The sequence below is a fragment of the Caretta caretta genome, chromosome 1 (assembly GCF_965140235.1).
Source record: "Caretta caretta isolate rCarCar2 chromosome 1, rCarCar1.hap1, whole genome shotgun sequence".
NCBI lineage: Eukaryota > Metazoa > Chordata > Testudines > Cheloniidae > Caretta > Caretta caretta.
Window position 1 is genome coordinate 212,565,814 of NC_134206.1, and position 20,255 is coordinate 212,586,068.

A 20,255-nucleotide genomic window follows, 5' to 3' on the forward strand; every position below is an offset into this window, starting at 1 on the left:
ATTGCTTGAACAACCACCCTATGTGGCTCTGGCTATGATGATCCACTCACTTTTGTTTTCCACACTTGATTATTGGTGTAACAATGCGATCCCTTGAGAAATTAATGGGTACACAATGCAGCAGCCTTTCTGGTAAACACAGCTTTTGTTTTGTTTTCTGTAGTGGTGCGATAGTGAAAAGGGTCCAGGTCAACGTCTGTTCTCATTTAAAGCCCTACATGTGATGGGCCGGAATAATTCCCTCTCCCTTCCTTGACCAGTTGCTGGGGGCGGTACATGATTGTTTTGTTCCTCCTTTTACAGGGTGAAAGCGCTATCCGTGTGCTTGTGTGTGCACGTAATAAAGTACAAAAAAAGTCAGGTTACTTTTTTGGGAGTGAAGTCTAGGTGCTTGGAGCTGGGAACTTGGTCTGGACTCCTGCGTTCTACTTACCCATAATGTCATGGGCATACCGGCCTAGTACGTTCTGGATGGTTTCTTGTCCTTGTGGAAGTCACATAAGGCTATCCTCTCCTTCCTGGCATTGTGCCCTCTTCTATACACCCCACCGAGCAGGGACAGAGGCTGTTTATGTCTTGCAGATTGGGACCTGTCCTCTATGTTGCAGGCAAGCAGCTGGGATCAGAGTTGGGATTAATTCCACTCTCTGGATTCTAATCATGGCATCAAGGGAAAGACCAGCTTCCCAGCAGGAATTGCCAGGGCAGCTGATCATGAATCACAGTCTCTTAATCTGCTCTAAATTGCCCTCCTTGCTCTTCCATCCTTAGGGAAATTGAGCTCCATTGGAGGTGATGATGCTCCACAGCCTATGGAATGCAGCAGCTCAAATATTTTTAATTCTGAAATAAGCCTTTCTAGGTGGGGTGATGAGCTAGACAGTGACAGTGTCCTTGTCCTCCTTCACCGAGGTGGAAAGAGACCAAGACCAGAGGAAGGCAGTAATAGAGCTGGGTGCAGAATCCAAGCCTGGATGCTGGGTTCCCTGCCATAACCTTTTAGCCCCCCTTAATGTCCCATTATCCATGGCTGCTTTAATGATGAAAGTTAAGGAGCCCCTTTTCCCCTCCTTCACCTTTCTCTCTGTTAATTCATGGGAGGCTCCTTTACAAAGTGTGGGATGGGGAAGGCTGTCCTTTCCCAAGGGATGGTGGTCCTTTCCCACTCAGCCCCTTCACAATGACTACCTGGGGAATAGCAGGCAGCGAGTGGCCCTAGGGCAAGTTACATTTGGCAGCTGTGATCCTTGGTGGTGCCAGGTATTGGAGATAATTAGGGAGCTCTGAAATTTGTTAGTCCTTCCTACTAGCGTCATGGATGATAGGGACAATTGTGGCTCTGCCCCTTTCCCCTATCAGTGCGAAGGTAAAGGTAGTGCAACTGTAGTTTTGACCTCTCCCCCCTTTGACCCACTAACAACGGAACGGTGACGCATAGGGGGGTGGAGCTAGAGGAACGTTGTCACTCCATGAGGTGGAGAAAGTGCAACGCGTAGACACTTCTCGGGGAGGAGCACGTGGAACGTACAGACAGATGTGGGCGTGTCTCCGGCTCACTTCTCTATAAAGAGGCTTGACCTGGGGGCTGTGTGCAGTGCGTTCAGTCTCCTTTGTGTTCTCGCTAGAGAGCGGTATTCGTTCCCTCATGGCGCCGAGGAAGTTCTTCGTGGGGGGGAACTGGAAGATGAACGGAGATAAGAAGATCCTAGGCGAGCTGATCCACACCCTAAACAGCGGCAAGATCCCGGCGGATACTGGTGAGTGGAGGGGGGAAAAGGGTGTAGACCGGAAAGGTAGGAGGAGTAGGAGATAGGCTGGAAGGTGAGTGTCTCCTTGGGATTGTTCCGGAGTCTCTGCCTGCTGTGGACATTGCTATTAGCTGCCCTATTGGCCTCTGTGTGAGGGAGGTTGTAGGAGCCTGGCTTCAGCCCTGAGCATAGTACCCCCCCCCCTTCACTAGCGCATAGTGTTTGACTACGGCAGCCATATGTCCCCACCTGCCCGACCCCTACGATACCCCGGACTCTGACGTGCTGAGTCTATGGGAGCGGGGACAAGCGGCTGCTGAGTTAACCCGCTAACCAAAGCTGAGGGAGCTAGGGGTAGCCAGAGGCTGTTTTGCAGCAGCCCCGCAGTGCAGTGGGTGGCCGTGCAGGCAGCTAGGGACACCAAGTCGCATGTGGAGCTCTCTGAGATGTTGCTGGGTCGCGGGAGGGAAAAGGAGACGCTGACGCCGCACGCCTCGGGCACGGCTGTAGGAGCCCTCGGCGGGTCTCGTTTACCCGCACTCTCCGCTCATCCTCCTCCACCTCCGGAGCTGTGCCCGCCCGCACGTACCTAATGGCTGGTTTCCTCCTGCGCTTGCCGAACGGGGAAGCGTCATGTGGCTGGGGCGGCTGCTGCTGCAGTCTGGGATCCCCGCCTCGCTGGAGGGATGGCTGCTCACGTGGTGAGGCCGTGGGGTGCAGATCACTTCCCGAGGCACCAGTAGAGGGAAGGAGGGAGACCAGTCAGGGATGGGAGAGGAGTTTGTCTGAGGAGCCCAGACAGTGGGATGGGGACCCTGTTAGAACCCATCCATCTCTTCCCTCTCTCCCCTGAGTCAGAGCCTACCAGATCTACTCTGCCCTCCAGAGTATCATGGGCCACTAGCGCCACCCAGCACCGAAATGAGAGCAAAGCATTACAGCCCTCAGGAGACTGGACTATTGCATGCTCCATGAATAGGAGGGATTGAGGTGTGCCAGTGCCCCGAGGCCCCCGCAATGGCAGGGAAGTGATTAAGTGAGGTATACTGAGGTAATCCTGGCAAGTGACCTGCTCCCACATGCTGCCTCCATCTAGTCTCCCAGCCGTCACTTGTCCATTTGTGCTCCCCACTGCTTGGTCTGCCACCATGCTTCTGCTGACTCAGTTCTGCTCTCTACTGGTAAGTATGAAAGGTCAAGTTTGTGTGCATTATGGCTCCACCCCAAATTGGGGAGGGGGGTAGAACAAGTGACAGGCCCTGAGATCCTTCTTCCTGAGATTCCCAGCTGGAACCTGGAGGGGGTGACCTGAGGTCTTCCACCCGACCTGAGCCAGACCCCTCCATCCATTCCCTGCAGCTCCTAGGTGGCAATGTTCCAAGCAGTAGGCCTCCAAGTTGGTCATTGGGTGAGATGAAAAAGATGAACTGCACAAGTTGAGTTAAACTAGGCTTAACTTGACTCATTAAATTGTAACTGAAACGGACATGAGATACACGCTAGTTTAACTAAATCAGTTTAAAATCACACCTTTATTTAAGCTGGTGCAGCTTTTTATTTGGGCAGACCAGGCCCTTGTTATCTCTCCTTGCCCCAGGGTTTGTACTCCTGCAGATGGATCTCCTGTTCACCAACTTCCCTTTGTGGCTGCTTCAGCTGGTATCTGTGTCCTCCAGCAGAAGCTTAGCTGGTCTCCTCCACCATCGTCTCCTTGCTGTCCTTTTGCCACCACCGCCATTGAAATATCCTCTGCCTCTGGATCTTCTGCTGCCCATCTCCTCGGAAAGGGCTAGGAGGCCCTGCAGGGAGGAGGGAGAACTGCTATTCTGGGGGAAGTGCTCTGAAGAAATGTCAAAGGTCTCTGAGGAGGCTGAGACCTAAATATGTCCAGTGGTGACTGAGCTAAAAATACCAGCTACTGTACTTGGTTTTGGAAACCAGATCTCCCTTGGCTGCAAAAGATCAAGGGGTTGGCCTTGGAGAGGAGGGGTGCTGGTGGCATCCTCTCTGTGCCCTGCTTCCGCCCCCGACAATCCCTGCTTAGCTCCAGGTCCTGGGATAATTATTAGGTGCAGGGGAGAGCACCAGTAGCTACAACAGTGGCCCCTTCTGGGGAGGCAAGACTAGGCAGCTGCAGGCTTCCTCCCCTCTGCTGTCACAATGCTCCCTGCTGCAGAGAGGGTAAAGCTTCAGTAACACACACATGCAAAGTATGGCAACAATTCTTTCTATGTAATCATTAACCAGCTAAATGAACAAACTAAATAAATCTCTCGACTTAAAATTGTTCTGTACCCTTCCAAATGGAGGCCATTAGCTAGACTGCAAAGTCTCCCTCCCGAAGGGGTGGTCTCACCTAGTCCCAATGCACAAATAGGATGGCAGGGCCCCAGAGTATGTGCATAAAGGCTCTTATGAGGTGGTTACTGCATCCAGGTCCCTAGGGCTTTATAGATTAAGCGCCTGGAATGGTGCTTGGAAGCCTGTGCATTTAGTGGAGGTGACCAGACATGCTCAATGGAAGCGGCAGCCTTGGTTTGCACCTAATCTCTACATGTTTTTCCTTCACTTGGCAGCATCACTTTTGTCTCCTCCCTTCCTTATCTCAGCCATGCCCAAGACAGGCAGACAAGATGCCTAGAATGAGTGCAAAGGATACCCAGAGCGGAGTGTGTCTGAGTTTTAGAATTTATATTGACCTATCTACAGTTGCTCAGCGGTGTGATACCACTGGGAGCTGTAGCTATGAGAACCTAACCCCCGGTATAGCTGTGGCTAGGTCAACAGAAGAATGCTTCTATTGGTATAGCTACTGCTGCTCAGGGAGGTGGATTAACCACAGTGGGGAGAAAAACCCTTCCATCACTGTAAGAAGCCTCTAAGCTATGGAGCTACAGTGGCATAGCCACAGTGCTATAGCTGTGCCACTGTAGCCCCCGTAGTGTAGACAGGCCTGCAGTTGATGCCTAGGGAGCTCACAGGCTGATTTCCTCAGTAACTTGTCACATCACCTCCTATAATTATAAAATTGGTGAAGCAGCCTAACAGGGTTCCCTCTAATCTATTCCCTAGGGGCCAATACACTAGGGCTCTAGTACTCGGTGACCTTAGTGGCATTCCAAGTCCTTTTCATGGGGAGATAACTCCCAGACCTCTCAGTGCTGGGAAATAGCTCCTGAGCAACTTTCCCTTGTCTCCCTAGTTGGTCTCTATCCGGGCTCCTCCTAAACAATCCCCCTCCCCACTGTGCCTCTTGCCTTCTCAGACTCTTCATGCATTTATCATGTGCACACACAACCCAGTATTGGGTTTTATGAGCTTGGTAGATTTAGCTCTTTGAATCTACCCCTAAGGCAGAGGTCCCCAAACTGTGGAGCGTGCCTTCCAAGGGGGTCACAGAGAGGAACATTCAGGGGGCATTGGGGTGGCAGGGTTCGGGCCAGCCTCCATGGGGAGGGAGCGCCACCCAGCCGCGCTTTGCTCCCAGCCCTGCGCTCAGCCCCTGACTGACCCCGGCCTCAGTTCCCTTACCCCTACGCACATTCCTCCCATCCCTCCCATGAGCCCTGGCTCTGGGGCACAGAGGGGTGCAGACGGGGTAAGGAGCGGGGCATGACCCTGAAAAGTTTGGGGATTACTGCCCTAAGGCTTTGTCTACACTAGCACTTTCGTTGGAAAAACTTTTGTCAGTCAGTGGTGTGAAAAAACCACACTCCTGACTGACACAATTTTCAGACAAAAGCACTGGTGCAAACAGTGCTATGTCGATGGAAGATGCTCTCCTGCCAACATAGCTACCGCCACTCGTTAGGAGTGGTTTAATAATGGTGGTGGGAGAGCTCTCTCCCACCAGCATAGAGCGGATACACAGGAGACCTTAGAGTGGCGCAGCTGCAGTGGTGCAGCTATGCTGCAATAAGGTCTGTAGTGTAGACACAGCCTAAGGCTTAATCTCTTCAGCCCCCTGAGCATTTCTGTGGCTCTTCTCTGGGAGTGAGGAGCCCAGAGCTGAGCAGATCATGCGAGGTGGGCTCTCCCCAGGCTTGTCTAGAGCAGCAGTTCTCAAACTTTTGTACTGGTGACCCCTTTCACATAGCAAACCTCTGAGTGTGATCCCTTTATAAATTAAAAACACTTTTTTATATATTTAACACCATTATAAATGTTGATGCAAACCAGGGTTTAGGGTGGAGGCTGACAGCTCGTGACCCCCAGTTTGAAAACCCCTGGTCTAGAGGGATTGGTCTCTGGGTCTGCAGTCCCCAGAATTGCATTGGCCTACCTTGCACCCTACCCAGTTACAATCTGTTAACTTGCTGCTCCCCTCTCATTCTCAGCAAATGTAAATTCTGTCCAACAAGAACAGAATCCATGTCCAATTTCTCAGTCTGAAAGTTCCATGGGGTCCTTGCTCTGCTTTTGTGCTATGGTGTAGAACCCCAGAGCTGTGCCCTCCCCTCTAGTCTATACAAACATTGAACTGAGTTTCCTCTGATACTCACCATGGGTCCCTTAAGAGAAGATTTAAACTAGAGTGGAAACGTCCCTGCTGTGTCGGTGGGTCTCCAAGTTTCAGTAAGGATAATTTTTTTGGAAGTGTTCTTACAGCTTGGCAGAGCCAGGATAAGCACTTGGGGTGGAGTTGAGGAAGAGGGAAGGATCAGGGGATGGAGTGGGGGGGAAGAGAGGGTTCAGCAGTTGGGAGAGGATCAGGTGTGACCTCTAATCCACCCCCATGAGATTAATGCTCTCTCTTGTCTTCCAGAGGTTATTTGCGGAGCCCCCTCCATTTACCTTGATTTCACCCGTCAGAAGCTTGACACAAAGATTGCAGTTGCAGCACAAAACTGTTATAAGGTGCCAAAGGGAGCTTTCACGGGAGAGATCAGGTGAGCCCACCATGGGGTGATGGAGCTGAATGAACGTAGAGTCCTTAGGGGCTCTTCCCAGGACAGGGGCAAGACTCTAATCTTGCTCTTTTCTCCCCTTCCAGCCCAGCAATGATAAAGGACATCGGAGCCACCTGGGTGATCCTGGGCCACTCAGAGCGAAGACATGTTTTTGGGGAGTCTGATGAGGTGGGCCACTTTGGGATTTAGGGAAAAACCAGCTTTAACATCCCTGTGGTGGGGGACAGAGCTCCAGGTAGGACCTGTGAGTGTCTGGCTAACTCTTCCCCTTCCCGCTTCCAGCTGATTGGGCAGAAGGTGGCCCATGCACTGGCTGAAGGTCTTGGTGTCATCGCCTGCATTGGAGAGAAACTGGATGAGAGAGAAGCTGGCATCACAGAGAAGGTGGTTTTTGAACAGACCAAAGTGATTGCTGGTAAGAGTGGTGGGGGTTTTCCCTTTGGTCCATAACAGGGAAGAATATTTTTCTGTCGCTTTTCCCTCTGCTTTGGAGGGACCCCACATGTAAGATCTTGGGAAGTATATTATTATTTCTTGGTAACTTATTCCAGGAGGGCAACAGAGCTGGCTTTGTGTGCGCTTGTTTGGGGGCCTGTGTGAACAGCATCAGATGTGTCTGAATACCCAACTGCTCCTCAAACAACAGACAGCTCTGTATGTGCTGGATAGCCTCCCTGCTCCGCCCTCCCCAGTAGGTGGTGCTATATTTTGTCTCCCAAATAACACTTGCTTCCCTCTCCCCACCCCAGATAATGTGAAGGACTGGAGCAGGGTGGTTCTTGCCTACGAACCAGTTTGGGCTATTGGAACTGGTAAAACTGCAACTCCCCAGCAGGTATGAACAGGGTTAAGGAGCCTGGTGTCCATCTTTCTCATCCCCTTTCAGAGGGTCTCTAACTAAAAAACACTCTTCCCTCAATGTGGTTGGTGTCCCAGTAATGCAGCTCTGGTTTCATTACAGGCTCAGGAGGTTCATGAGAAGCTGAGGGGATGGCTAAAAAGTAATGTGTCTGAAGCTGTCGCTCAGTCCACTCGGATCATCTATGGAGGTAAATGGCTCCTGGCACCCCTCCCTCTCCAGTGCATAACATTGTCCATTCCCTCTCTTCCCCTGCTCGTTTCTGCCTTTTGTCCCTTCAGTTGTACAGCTGTTCGCTTGTTCTCTGCCAGGCCAGTGGGGCCACTGTGCTGCCTGAGGTAGTGCAGCCTAATAGACAGAGGGGGTCTGGGACTCAGGAGACCTGGGTTCAATTCCTCACTCTGCCACTGGCCTGATGGGTCACCTTGGGCAGGTCACTTCACCCCATGCCTCAGCTTCCCCATGTGCACAATAGGGATAATGAAACTTGTTGCCTCTGGAAAGCACTTAAGATCTACAGATGAAAAATGCAGTAGAGTGTGGTGGGGGTATTATTATTACATATTAATGATACAGGCTGGACTCAGAGTGTGCATTAACTGCCCCCCTGTTTTTTGAAGGACTCTTCAATATCACAACCAGCTTTCCATGGAACTGTAATGATAGGAAAATGCTTCCCTTCCCCACTCCCACCCCCCATTCTTGTTCTGATCTGCAGGACCCCTCTTTTGGGTAAGGGGGAGAGGGGGCTGTGGCAGTGAACTAGCCACTCAGCTTGGTGCCCCGTAGATAGAATACAACAGCTTTTACCTATGCCCCAACCCCATAGCTAACCAGTCACTTTCCCTATCCCACCCACAGCATTGACCATGAATATTTAACCCTTGTTTGGAATCATGCCCACCTTTGTAGGTTCAGTCACTGGTGGGACCTGCAAGGAACTGGCCTCCCAGCATGACATAGATGGCTTCCTCGTTGGCGGTGCCTCCCTCAAGCCTGAATTCCTGGACATTATCAACGCAAAACACTGAACCGATCCAGAGTCCAAAAGGGAAAACCATCATGGAAGGGAAGGAAGGAGAAATAAAGAAACTATAAGGAAGCTCACCCCTTGCCCCCTCACCTATGACTCCTCTCCCCCCATTCACTGTAACTGTTCCTCTTGCTAACTGCTGTCACCCTGCTGGATTCTGATTGGCAGAGAGCCTTTTTCCAGAAACAAGGTTTTATTAGTCTCCACCTCTTGCCTGCCCCCTCACCCTCTTAAGTGGGCAAAACTCTGTGTAGGCTTGTGGGTGGGTCTGGCTGGCTGTGCCCATGTGCCTGGTAGACCAATTAGAGTCCATGGCCTGTCTGTCCCTCCCTCCCACCCATCTTCCTCTGTAGTGCTGCAATAAGGAGGTCACTTGGGCTAGGGAGAGGAGGAAAGGCTGCCTCTTGCACCAGGCAGCCTCTGGTTTGACCAGCTGGGAGGGAGTGCCTGGCAGCTGACATCCCTGTGAGGCATTGTCACTTTTCCATGTACCTTAACCAGCAGTGAATAGAAATAAACATGGCACCGGATTGTGTCCCAGTGCAGTCATTACTATTAGGGGTGAGTAAGGAGTGTGGCAGAAATGGAGTGCCTCCCTCAGGCAGGCCACAGCTGTATGGGGAGGGCTTCCTGCAGGATGAATGTGGTAGGGACAGTGTACTGAGCTGTTTCATACTCCCTTGCATTCCTTCCCCAGGGAGCTGGGCACTGCTGTGAGAAGTGTCCAGTGTTGGAACTGCCACTGGGTGAGACACAGCTGTGGAGGAAACTCAGACACCTATCTCTGAGTCTAGCCCATGTGCCTCACCACTGGAGGATTTTCTCCAGTGTTTTCCAGCATGTAAGCTCTCATTTCTGAAAGAACCACGCCTGTCTCTCCTGGCTGGGAAGGAATAGTCATTTCATGTTTTGATGACTGGCAGCTTCAGTACTATCCACTCCAGCTGGCAGTGAGGGGGAAATAGAGCTGCAATGTGAATTGCTCCTATTCATCTTACTAGGGGTCTGACTTGTAAGGATGGATGGCAGTGTGGTTATCTTTCACTGACTGGCTCAGCACTGCCCTGATCCAGACAGGCTCCACTGCCTTGCCGGGGGGGTGGGGGGAAAGCAGCCGTGGCCTACTCCTGCAGCACTTGTCAATACTAGCTTCTGCAGCGCATTACATTTGCAGTCTGAGGGGCTTATCCACTTTCCTATCTACTGTGAGAAACTGATTTCACTTACTCTACCTGGCACTGGGGCCTGTTCCTGAGGCTGTGCCAACCAGGGCCTTCTGTACAAACTGGATCCTGTTTGCTGATGGTAGTAGGAGCCTTCACACTCTGTCACCATCCATGGCAGTAACCCCTTCAACCCTGCTGACTTTCCAAGGTCCTCTAATTGTTTAAACTGTCAGAGTGAGGCCAAGGGTGGGTGCAGTGAATATGGGAGGGGCCTGTGCTTCCCCACCCTGCCACCACCAACTATAAGCCTGGCTAAGAGCCCTCCCTGTCAAATCCTTCCCCCATCTGACAACTGTTTGTCCAGCTGCTAGCTGAGGGGGGGGGGGGGGGGGGGGGAGTTTGCCAAGAGAAAGCAGCACCCCTTGTCAAACTGAGAACTAGGGGAGGTGCTGATGGTAGAACCATCTCAGGAGAAGGTGCTGGTCTTGGGGACCTGCCCCCTTTAGGAAGCCCTTGCAATGGCACTGTTGGTACAGCCTGTACCCCCCAGCTCACTTGTGCAGGAGGTGTTGCTTCGTAGGCAGGGCAGAGGAAGTTGAGGGTGGGAGACTGAGCAGGGCCCTACTGCAGGAAGAAAGAGGGGAGATGAAGTCAGATTCAGGGTTGTTGTCTCCATCTCACTCAGAGATCCGCACTTGCTTCTTAGCACCACCTCCCTCCATCCCATAGAGATTTCACTCCTTTCACAATCACAGGATCTCTTCTCCTCACTAACTCTATCAGTATGCCCTCATTTACCTCGCCTGTGGTGTCAGACTTCTCCCCAGTGTCTGGATGCTGACCTGACCTAGCCTTGCCTCTGCACAGAGCTGGGTCATGTCTTGCCTTTCAGCCCCTGAAAGTCTGCTGCTAGATGAGTCCTGTCTGTGACATAGCTCAGTGTACCTGACTCCTTGGACAGCACCCCCACCTCTGGTTTGACCCCTTTGCTGGGTAATGGGGGTAGCTAGCCCCTTAGCTCCATGACCCTCTATTGCTGCCCAGCAGGGCCACATACTAGTTAGCCAGGAGGAGGCCTTCAGCCATGGCCACTTTTATCGGGGTAAGGCCTCACGGTTCTTGGGCCCACCAGGTCCCCAAGCATGCAGTGCCCCAAGTAGCCTTGTGTTTCCTGTACCCCATTCGTGCTGTGGGCCACAGGCAGTGTCTCAGTTACCGGTGGGAGCCTTAATTCCAGTCAGGGCCATCCCTAGGGGGGTGTGGGGCCTGGGACAAATCAACCTGTATGGGCCCCCTTAACATTTTTTATACAGTTGAAATCTGGTTAGTGAACTTCAAGGGCAGCTGCAGCTTAAATATTGATAGTGCCCAGCTTTATAATTATATTGTAGTTATATTGTAGTTCTTATGTATAGTTATAATGAAGTTCATGGAATTTTTAAAAAAAACAGCCCTCCTCCAGGACTGAGCTGTGCATGGACCCTCGAACTGGGGGCTAGTGTCCGAGCTGCTCTGCACCCCTGCGGGGAACTCATGGGCCAGGGCCAGGCAGGCTGGACCAGCCCCCATGCCCTGCGAAGAAATAACCAGCCATGAAGGGGCCTCTCACAGGCTCCCTGAGCTGGGGCCTTCCCGTGACCCGGCAGCCTTGGCCAGGGACCCCAGGATGGCAGCACTGACCCCCGCCAGATGGGGCTGGGAGGTTCCAGCCTGTGGGATGCCCCCACTCAGCTGTGCCCCCCCCTCACCTCTGCACTCACCTGCTCTGCCGGCGCCGCCACCTCTCTCTGATCCCACCGCCGCCACAGCCCTCTTCTCCCCCCCCCCCGGTCTCCCGGACAACCAGCCATGGAGCCTACACAAGGACAATCGCTGCCACCTCCAGTGCTGTGGGGCAAACCCAAGAACCACTGCCACGATCCCCCCAGGGATCCCCCAGCCCCAATCAGCCCTCGGGATCCGGAAACCCCCCCAAGCAACACACGTGCACACTGATGGGTGTGGGTGAAGTATTGCATCCGACACCATGATGTCAAAGCAAGGGGCCCCCAAAAGCGTGGGGCCCAAGCAGTCATCCTGATTCACCATACCCGAGGGACAGCTCTGATTCCAGTCTCTCAGGGAGAGTGGGGAGCTTTCTCTGCCGACTTCCATCTGACCCAGCTCTGCCTACACTGGAGTCTGAGTCAAATGTAGGGTTCCTCTTACCTCCACCAATATTTAGGCCCAGCTCCCTTCAAATGAGCGGTGCTATCTAAGGTAGAGATGAGGAAGAATCTAGGGAAATCCTAAAAAAACAGGCAAGAGTGCACACCTAGTGTTTAAAACTTTTCAGCACCCACACTATAATGGGCAGAAGGGACTTGCGCTGACCTCTTAGGCCATGTTTGTGCATTTCACTCAGGGGTCTGGAGAGAGGCAGCACGCCTTCAGGTGAACTCCCAGACTTTCTCACTAAGAGGTGATGTAGAGCAAAGCAGGAGTTCCTTATCTGGTCTATGAGTGTTACCCTGCAAGACCTCCCTTTGTCCTGGGTCAGCTGTAGTTAGGGGCTAATTCAGGGATGGGCAAACTTTTTGGCCTAAGGGCCACATCAGGGTTGTGAAATGGTATGGAGGGGCGGGTAGGGAAGGCTGTGCCTCCCCAAACAGCCTGGCCCCAGCCCACATCCACCTCCTCCCACTTCAGGCCCCTTGACTGCCCCCTCAGAACTCCTGACCCATCCAACCACCCCCTACTTCTTGTCCCTTGGCCACCCCCTCCCAGAACCCCCCCCCGCCCCTAACCACCCCCTCAGGATCCCACCCCCATCCAACCCCCCCTGCTCCCTGTCCCCTATCCACACCCCTGCCCCGTGACAGGCCCCCTGGGACTCCTGACCCATCCATCCCCCCCACTCCTTGTCCCCTGACCACCACCTCCCGGGACCCCCATCCCTAACTGCCCCCCCCCCAGGACCCCACCCCCATCCAACCCCCTCTGCTGACCACCCCACCCCCCGAACTCCACCCCATCCAACCGTCCCTGTCCCCTGACTGCCCCCCGGGACCTCCTGCCACTTATCCAACCCCTCCTCCCCCCACTCCCTTACCAGGCTGCTCAGAGCGGCAAGTCAGGCTTATTGGAAAGCCTGGGAGGTGGGTGGGTGCAAGCCGTGCGGTGGCGTGGCTGCAGGGGGGGGGACAGCGGGGGAGGGGCTGGGGGCTAACCTCCCCAGCCCAGGAGCTCAGGGGACAGGCAGGATAGTCCCACAGGCCGCAGTTTGCCCACCTCTGGGCTGACTACTGTGTCCTCAGTTGGGAGAGTGAGGCAATTGCTTTGTTCCCTTTCTCCATCCTTCCCTCACTGTTTGTGATGCAAGCAATTCTAGCTGGAGCAGGGGCTGTGCTCTCAGGTGGGGCAGGATCTAGTACCAAAGGAGGGGAGACAAAGGTGTTGATCCTTAGCATACCAGCCTTTTCCTCAGGGCTAGTCTACACTAGACGTCAGGGTCGGATTAAGACCTTTAGTGGCCCTAAGCACTGAAAAGATTATGGTGCCCCCCCCCCCCCATGTAATTCAAAATAAAAACAATACTATATCGTAAAATACAATTTTATTTTTTTAAATGACACAAAACTTACATGTATGCTGAAATTAAAATAGCTTCTTTCTAGATTTTCTGATTGCAAAATTCTAGATAAGTTCATCGAAGCTGACTCGACAAAGCATGTCCCCTTCCATACACAATAGGGAAAGTGAACCAAGTCGGTCCTGACACATTGTTATTCTTTGAGGGTTTTTTTATTCATTTCAGCTGAAAAAAATAGCGTTCTGCGGAGCAGTTAGTAATCATCAATGTTAGAAAAATACAGAGTGCGATCTCTACATTTGGAAATACACATTGTATTCAGTCTTTCAGTATTGTGTCATGAAGATCAATTGTGACTGAATTTCATTTTTCCTGTTTCATTAAACTTTGCACGCATATAACAGTGGAACTGCCATACTTCTCCACAGAGATTTATGTTCAAGTCAACAGGGTATGAGTCAACTAGCTTTTGGGAACCTTGTGAATATTGTTCATCAGATAAGTCCATATCGTTTAGCAAGCATTCTTACAACTACAATACCCACCTGCTGAAGTGAAGAAACAGATTGACAGAGCCAGAAGAGTACCCAGAAGTCACCTACTACAGGACAGGCCCAACAAAGATAATAACAGAACGCCACTAGCCATGACCTTCAGCCCCCAACTAAAACCTCTCTAACGCATCATCAAGGATCTACAACCGATCCTGAAGGACGACCCATCACTCTCACAGATCTTGGGAGACAGGCCAGTCCTTGCTTATAGACAGCCCCCCAACCTGAAGCAAATACTCACCAGCAACCACACAACGAAAACACTAACCCAGGAACCTATCCTTGCAATAAAGCCTGTTGCCAACTGTGTCCACATATCTATTCAGGGGACACCATCATAGGGCTAATCACATCAGTCACACTATCAGAGGCTCGTTCACCTGTACATCTACCAATGTGATATATGCCATCATGTGCCAGCAATGCCCCTCTGCCATGTACATTGGCCAAACTAGACAGTCTCTACGTAAAAGAATAAATGGACACAAATCAGACGTCAAGAATTATAACATTCAAAAACCAGTCAGAGAACAGTTCAATCTCTTTGGTCACTCGATTACAGGCCTAAAAGTGGCAATTCTTCAACAAAAAAACTTCAGAAACAGATTCCAATGAGAGACTGCTGAATTGGAATTAATTTGCAAACTGGATACAATTAACTTAGGCTTAAATAGAGACTAGGAGTGGATGGGTCATTACACAAAGTAAAACTATTTCCCCATGTTTATTCCCCCACCCGCCACTGTTCCTCAGACATTCTTGTCAATTGCTGGAAATGGCCCACCTTGATTATCACTACAAAAGGTTCCCCCCCACACATACACTCTCCTGCTGATAATAGCTCACCTTAAGTGATCACTCTCAGTGTGTATGGTAACACTCATTGTTTCATGTTCTCTATGTATATAAATCTCCCCACTGTATTTTCCACTGAATGCATCTGATGAAGTGAGCTGTAGCTCACAAAAGCTTATGCTCAAATAAATGTATTAGTCTCTAAGGTGCCACAAGTACTCCTTTTCTTTCTGTGAGTCGTGCTATTTTCATGTTGTTCAATTAAAACAGTATTCTGCCAGTCACTAAATCCATCTGCAGCAAACTGGGATGTTGAAGGTTTATATGTAAAAAGTTTGCAAACAAAACAGTACATAGACCTGTTGATGGTGAATACAGTAGCCATTCTTGAGTGTATTTCTCACCTTCGCTTTCATGCTGAAAAATATTTTTTGTGGACAATATCTTGTTTTGTTTGCCATTGGTAAAAGTCCGACGTGATTTCTCAAATGGCCCAGTGTGGTGTTCATAGTCATTTGGTCCATGATCTATCATTGGTACTGAAATCAACCCACATACCAGGATCTTTTCTCGTATTATTTACAGCATGAGCAGGTTCCATCTCTAACACATCCACACCTTCTAGAACAATGTCTGTTTTACCACCAAGAATAGGATGATCAGTTACAGTCTCTGACACATCCACATGTTCTGGAATGGTGTTTGTTTCACCAATAGAAGAAGGGTCAGTCTCTGAAACACCTACAGGTTTTGGAACGATATCTGTGCTACTGAGAGAAGCTGTTGCTTCTGATGGATTCGCTTTGAAAAATGATGTCAACTTTGGAAGATTTTGGAAAATGTCACTAGTTTTTTGTTTCTTTTCTTCCGCCAGTTTACGTTTCTGTGCTCCACTCAGTTGGTTACATTTCATCCTGTCCATTTATCTCAGTTATCTGAACTTAAAAAAAACAAATTACACAACATTTTATATATATATATATACACACACACACACATAAACACACACACATACATAAAAATAGTGTAATATATATATATAAGAAAGAAAAAAATGAATCAAGTACATATCATTCAGAAGAATATATCAATAATAAAACAAATGTATTGTAATACATGACAGGATCTGATTTCCTCACATTATTTCAATCTACGTTAGTCGGACTCCCCCCTGGTTTAGGTGGGGATAAGTAATAAAAAGAGAACAGAAAAACGGGGGAAGTGTGTGTAGTGGAGTGTAAGGAAGTCTAACAAAGTTCTGATTTTTCCCATGATGACTGCTGTGCTGCTGCAGCGAGTCTGGTGAAGACGCTCTATGCCGATGAGAGAGAGCAACCCTTGGCATAATAAAACCACATCCGTGAGAGATGGTAGCTATATTAGCGGGAGAAGCTCTCCCACCAACATAGTGCTGTCCAAACCAGCACTTACTTAGGTCAGTATAACTTACTTCACACCCCTGAGCGACATAAGTTATACCACTATAACCTGTATTGTAGACAAGCCCTCAGTAAAAGGCCCATGAGATGGACTTGTCTCTGAATTTGGAAGGCACATTATGTTAAGAGGAGTTACTAGCTGCATTTGGGGCTGCAGGGCAGGGCTGGGGGCTTTAGCAGAGCTAGGAGGAAGCCCAGGCCTGGAATAGGAGGCAGTTCTGTGGGTCAGGATTGATGTGAAACCTCTGCATGCTCCTTCACCCTCTTTTGATTCTCTTCTTGCTGTCACCTGCATTTCCACAAGGGGTGTCTACTTAAATCTTCAAGGTTTTGACACGATTCAACAAGATTTCCCCCTTCCCTACCCCAATGGGCCTTTTTGAAAGAGGGTATTTATTCCCAGAAGCATGCAAGAAACCCCAGTTCCATTCCTTGTCCCATACTCTTGCTAGCTGGGAATGCTGTACATACACAGGCTGCATCTTTATATTCACTCCCCATTTTATGGGCTCTCCAGTCTGGACCTAAACTGATTGCCTGTCTTGGAGCGCCCTCGGCTGGCCAATAAGCAGAAATGAAGCAAATTTCATATATTCCATACCCGCAGCAATCTGCCACAAAGCAGGTAGTGTCTGATTCATACCCACTTGTGACCCAGTGCTGGGCTCCCAGCATTCAGCTCTTCAGCTTCCCCTTGGTCATGAGCCAACAATGAGGCAATAACTGAGACCTGTTTGTGACTTCTACCTAGGAGGTTTTGTGCCCCTTGCCTTTCTTTCCACATGGATGTGCAGAGCCTGAACACAAATCTCATTGTAAAGTTCCAATTCAATCCAAAAACATGATTCCAGAAGCAAAGGAGCTCTGGGTGTTACAGGGAGTAACATTGCATTAGATAGAGTCAGCTTCACCCAGCTGGCTCAAAGGCCTTCCTATTCTGCTCTCTCCATCTCTACAAAGAAAATGTCTTTGCTTGCTGGACTGTTCAGAAACAAACCCCAGGGATATTTAGCATCTTCAACTCCCCCTGTTTTTAATGAGAACTGATGACATTCAGCAGCTTGCAGATTCAGGCCCTTTATCACTGCACACCACAGCTGGTCCAAGAGAGAAACTGGGGGGGAATGGGAATGCTGAAGAAAAGTTTTATTCCTCTTCTTAGTTACCAACACAGTGAATGGCCTTTCTGGAGAGAAAAATGACAACCGCTGATAAAGAAATCCCAGGCAATATCTAAGTTAAAATGGAGTTATACGTAAGAGTATGTGTCAGTAATTTAGGGTAAACTATGTTAAAGTGATGGTGTAATTATCCCAAAATCAGGCATTACAAACCAGGAAATTCAAAGATTGGGTTAAACTTGAAGCCAAATATGTTAAGAAACTATGAGACATCATCACTAAACACACAGAACACCTCCACAGGTCTGCCTTGTGAGACCAAATATGATTAGTACAAAGTAGGGCTTGTGGTCCTAAAGTGATTTAGCCACAATTTCATAATGAAAGAAATCACAAGCACTAATCACAAGAAGGGGAGAAAAGACTGAAATTCAGCGTGGCAAAATCCACCTTCCCTGGGAACATGGGTGTGTGTGTGTGTGTGTGTGTGTGTAGGGAGTGGGGCATTTCAAGGGGGGAAAAAATCATATAATCTGCAAGATTCACAGATTCTCCATGAGAGGAAAGCAGAATAATGCCCACTTCTGACAGGGGGACTGTGAAACTTATCCCTGGCAGGCACCAGGCAGTGGGTGCTATGTAAGTAGACAGACTAAGGCTATGTCTACACTATGAAATTAGGTCGAATTTATAGAAGTCGGTTTTGTAGAAAGCGTTTTTATATAGTCGATTGCGTGTGTCCCCATACAAATGGTCTTAGTGCATTAATCCGGCTTTTAGTCGGCGGAGTGCGTCCACACTACCGAGGCAACCGTCGACTTCCAGAGCGTTGCACTGTGGGTAGCTATCCCACAGTTCCCGTAGTCTCCGCCGCCCATTTGAATTCTGGGTAGAAATCCCAATGCTTGCTGGGGCAAAAACATTGTCGCGGGTGGTTCTGGATACATATCGTCAGGCCTCCCCTTCCCTCCCTCCCTCCGTGAAAGCAATGGCAGACAATCATTTCGCGCCTTTTTTCCTGGGTTACCCGAGCAGACGCCATACCACAGCAAGCATGGAGCCTGCTCAGCTCACCGTCACCGTATGTCTCCTGGGTGCTGGCAGACGTGGTACTGCATTGCTACACAGCAGCTGCTCATTGCCTTTTAGCAGCAGACAAGGCAGCATGACTGGTAGCCATCATTGACATACTCCAAGGTGCTCTTTTAACTGACCTTGGTGAGGTCAGGCGTGCCTGGGCAAACATGGGAGTGACTCAGCCAGGTCATTACCCTTTTAAGTTTTGTCTTATGGTGATTCAGTCCTGCCGACAGTCCTACTGCACTGTCTTTTAATGAGCAGCCAGGAGATGATGATGGCCAGCAGTCATACTGCACCATCTTCTGACGAGCACCCAGGAGATGATGATGGCCAACAGTCTTACTGCACAGTCTGCTGCCAGCAAGATGTATAAAGATAGATGAAGTGGATCTAAAGAAGAAATAGACCAGATTTGTTTTGTATTCATTTTCTCCTCCCTCCCTCCCTGAAACCAATGGCCTGCAAAACCCAGGGTTCTGAGTTCAATCCTTGAGGGGAACATTCTGTTTCTCCATGATGCAAAGCCACCCCCTTTGTTGATTTTAATTACCTGTAAGTCAACCCTGTAAGCCATGTTGTCAGTCGCCCCTTCCTCCGTCAAGGCAACGGCAGACAATCGTTTTGCGCCTTTTTTCAGTGCAGACGCCATAGCACTGGGAACATGGAGCCCGCTCAGATCAACGTGGCAATTATGAGCACTATACACACCACGTACATTATCCAGCAGGATATGCAGGACTATAACCTGCAAGAAAAGCGAAACCAGGAGAGGAGCAGGTGACTGCAGCGTGGTGACAAGAGTGATGAGGACATGGACATAGACTTCTCACAAAGTACGGGCCCCTGCAATCTGCACATCATGGTGTCACTTGGGCAGGCTCATGGTGTGGAACGCTGATTCTGGGCCCAGGAAACAAGCAGAGTGGTGGGACCGCATAGTGTTGCGGGTCTGGGATGATTCCCAGTGGCTGTGAAACTTTTGCATGCGTAAGGGCACTTTCATGGAACTTTGTGACTTGCTTTCCCCTGCTCTGAAGCACAATACCACCAAGATGAGAGCAGCCCTCACAATTCACAAGCGAGTGATGATAGCCCTGTTGAAGCTTGCAATGCCAGACAGCTACCGGTCAGTCAGGAATCAATTTGGAGTGGGCAAATCTCGCTTGTGGGGTCTGCTGTGATGCAAGTGGCCAACACTATCACTGAGCTGCTGATATCAAGGGTAGTGACTCTGAGAAATGTGCAGGTCATAGTGGATGGCTTTGCTGCAATGGGACTCCTTAACTGTGGTGGGGCGATAGACGGAACCCATATTCCTATCTTGGCACCGGAGCACCAAGCTGGCGAGTACATAAACTGCAAGGGGTACTTTTCCGTGGTGCTGCAAGGACTGGTGGATCACAAGGAACGTTTCACCAACATCAACGTGGGATGGCTGGGAAAGGTACATGACGCTCGCATCTTCAGGAACTCTGGTCTGTTTTAAAAGTTGCAGCAAGGGACTTACTTTCCAGACCAGAAAATTACTGTTGGGGATGTTGAAATACCTATAGTTATCCTTGGGGACCCAGCCTACCCCTTAATCCCATGGCTCATGAAGCCATACACAGGCACCCTTGACAGTAGTCAGGAGCTGTTCAACTATAGGCTGAGCAGGTGCAGAATGGTGGTAGAATGTGCATTTGGGCATTTAAAAGCACGCTGGTGCAGTTTTCTGACTCGGTTAGACCTCAGCAAAACCAATATTCCCACTGTTATTATTGCTTGCTGTGCACTCCACAATATCTGTGAGAGTAATGGGGAGATGTTTATGGGGAGGTGGGAGGTTGAGGCAAATCGCCTGGCCGCTGATTACACGCAACCAGACACCAAGGCGGTTAGAAGAGTACAGGAGGGTGCGGTGCGCATCAGAGAAGCTTTGAAAACCAGTTTCAGAAATGGCCAGGCTACGGTGTGAAAGTTCCGTTTGTTTCTCCTTG

General features: G+C 50.0%; 1 protein-coding gene across 1 annotated transcript; it reads left to right on the top strand.

Annotated features, from left to right (window-relative positions):
* Positions 1-1,568: 1,568 nt before the first annotated feature.
* Positions 1,569-9,080, top strand: TPI1 (triosephosphate isomerase 1). Its single transcript, XM_048821138.2, has 7 exons — positions 1,569-1,757; positions 6,514-6,637; positions 6,742-6,826; positions 6,941-7,073; positions 7,408-7,493; positions 7,620-7,707; positions 8,430-9,080. Exons 1-7 carry the CDS (start codon positions 1,646-1,648, stop codon positions 8,546-8,548), a joined length of 747 nt encoding a protein of 248 aa, XP_048677095.1. The 5' UTR covers positions 1,569-1,645; the 3' UTR covers positions 8,549-9,080.
* The last annotated feature ends 11,175 nt before the right edge of the window (positions 9,081-20,255 follow it).